The sequence below is a fragment of the Chelonoidis abingdonii genome, chromosome 9, assembly GCF_003597395.2.
Source record: "Chelonoidis abingdonii isolate Lonesome George chromosome 9, CheloAbing_2.0, whole genome shotgun sequence".
NCBI classification, from domain to species: Eukaryota; Metazoa; Chordata; order Testudines; family Testudinidae; genus Chelonoidis; species Chelonoidis abingdonii.
In genome coordinates, this window is record NC_133777.1 from 30,959,500 (window position 1) to 30,961,796 (window position 2,297).

At 52.6% G+C, this 2,297-nt stretch overlaps 1 protein-coding gene across 1 annotated transcript in view; it reads left to right on the plus strand.

Moving 5' to 3' along the window:
- The window catches only part of TBC1D21 (TBC1 domain family member 21), a 27,286-nt gene extending 26,193 nt beyond the window's left edge, over positions 1-1,093 (plus strand). Inside the window, exons 9-10 of the mRNA XM_032775731.2 lie at positions 847-936; positions 1,023-1,093. Of these exons, the coding sequence (XP_032631622.1) occupies positions 847-936; positions 1,023-1,067 (135 nt within the window). The 3' untranslated portion in view covers positions 1,068-1,093. The remainder of the gene's footprint in view (positions 1-846; positions 937-1,022) is intronic.
- Positions 1,094-2,297: the final 1,204 nt, after the last annotated feature.

Here is a 2,297-nt window from a genome sequence, read left to right on the forward strand (position 1 = left end):
GCGCCGGGAGCCGCCGCTAAAGTGCCGGGTCTTTGGAGGCAATTTGGCTTCGGGAGCAGGGACTGAAACCACAGTCTGTCACATCCCAGGGAATAGCCCCTGGACTATTCTGGGGTGAGGCTTTGTCTCTCTGGTTCATCCTGATGTGGGATGAGATTTTTTTTTTTAATTTCAAAATTTTTCACAGGACAGGAAAACTGTTTCCTACTCAGTTCTACTCCTTAGGCCTTCATCAGGCCTTAACCTCCATGGGACAAGGTCACCTCTCCCCATTGTAGAATGTGCCAAAGAGCTCCAGGGCAGAGTGGAGAAGAGAGTGCTGTGTATCATATCAGAGGGGTATCTCTCATGAGATTCCCAAACCCTGTCAGGGATGATCTTGGTTTACCTGGTCCTATCATAATTCAGGGGGTTGGACTAGATGTCCCCTCAAGGTCCCTTTCAGCCCTGCATTGCTATGATTGTAATCCCTGGTGGGAAGCAGAAGGAGGGGGTGAAATAAAGAATGGGAAAAGTGAAAATAAAAAAGTAAAGCAAATGTCAAAAATACATAGTGCTCAGACTTGGATGAAAATACAGGTAGCTCCTGGAAGCTGAGTCATCCAGTCCTAGCTGCCACATCAGATACCCCCTGCCCTGGTTAGAACATTCAGCAGGCACACCATGGCAGCAGAGCCAAGTTTTGAGCAGTGGCAGGGTTGGGGGGTGATGGTGCCAGCTTTGGTGATACCTATTGGCTTGAAAAAGCACTGCACATACAGCTAACAGCCACTGGGGGAGCGGCCTCCTGCCCCCTATTTGCTCCACCCTGGTTGGTGCTGTCTCTGCTCTCCTTTCGCCCCGTAGGTCTGTGGGAACATCATAGACTTGGATGCAGATGAACTGATCTCCAAAGCCTGCTCCACGTACAAACTGCTCATGGAACACAAGGACAAGGTAACGGACAGAGGCTTGTGCTGGCGGAATGGGAGCGCTGGGGGAATCATCTCATCAGTGTCTCAACCAGCCCCTTTTCTCCACAGGTCCCAGATGAGCTGAAGGAGTTCTTCCTTCAGGGAGATCCATAGAGACAGAAGGGTTAGCAATAAATGTGTGTGTGACCCGGAGTGGACATCAGAGTCTGGCCCTGGCTGCTGCGCCATCCTGGCAATATAAACAGACCAAGGAATGCCCCCCATCCCTGGGAATCTATCAGTTTAGGGGTGGGGCAGAACTGACATAGGCAACTGCTGCTGGAGAGGAAAAAGCTGCAGCTGGAGCTCACTGGCAGCAAGCCCCCAGCAGGGACTGCTCTGTTGTACACACAGAGGGCCACCAACCCTAGACCAGCTTCGAATCCTGGAGGTGCGAGAATGGCATAAAGCCGCCATAGTAATCCCTGGGGCTCCTGGGGCCATGCCCACCCCTCAGTGTGTGCGCCCATGTGTTATCAGGCAGAACTGAACCTGCAGTTCACTCTGTCTCTCAGGCTCTGAGCCAAACCCCCTGGCATGAAGAGGACTTCCATTGCTGCAGCAGGCTGTGGCTTTGTGCTGTGTGAATGCCCCAGCAGAGCAGACAGCTTGTGGCACTAGAAGGCGACTAAGGTTCGATTCTACTAGCCCCAGGTGCTGTTAGTAACCCAGGCAAACCAAGTGGTGGGCACCACTATTATAACACTGCCCCTTGCCCTGAACACACAGGAGGAGCAGAGATGTCCCAGGGCAGAAGGCAGTGGCAGTGCTGACTCAGATTCAGGGGGAAGGATCAAGGTCAGGTTGGGTGGACTTGGGTCTGGTTTGGATCTGGATCAGGCCTATAAATTGGGCCCAAGTGCCCCAGTAACTTCTATTGGGTAAATAGGCAACTTGTAACCTTGCAAGTGTCCCTTCAAAGACCAGGGCTTTCCAGCCCCCCAATCCCATTTCTTCCGTCTGTTTGGGCAGCTTTCCTTCACCCTGGGGCACCACTGGGATCCTGTGCTGTTTGCACTGGGTTCCCAGTAGGATGCAGCAGCTTTTCTGGGTGTGCAGCCTTCTCCTAGCTGGGCACAAAATCCTAGCCAAGCTCCCTGCTGTAGTGCCTGGGAAGGGAGGGGGCTGGTAGCTCCCCCTATAGAGATCTGCCAATGCACTCTCATACAGAATACTGGTGCCCCCGGATCATTGAAGATTAGGGTTGGAAGGTCATCTAATCCAATCCCCTGCTCAAAGCAGGACCAACACCAACTCACCAACTAAATCATCCCAGCCAGGGCTTTGTCAAGCTGGACCTTAAAAGCCTCTAAGGATGGAGATTCCACCACCTCCCTAGGTAAC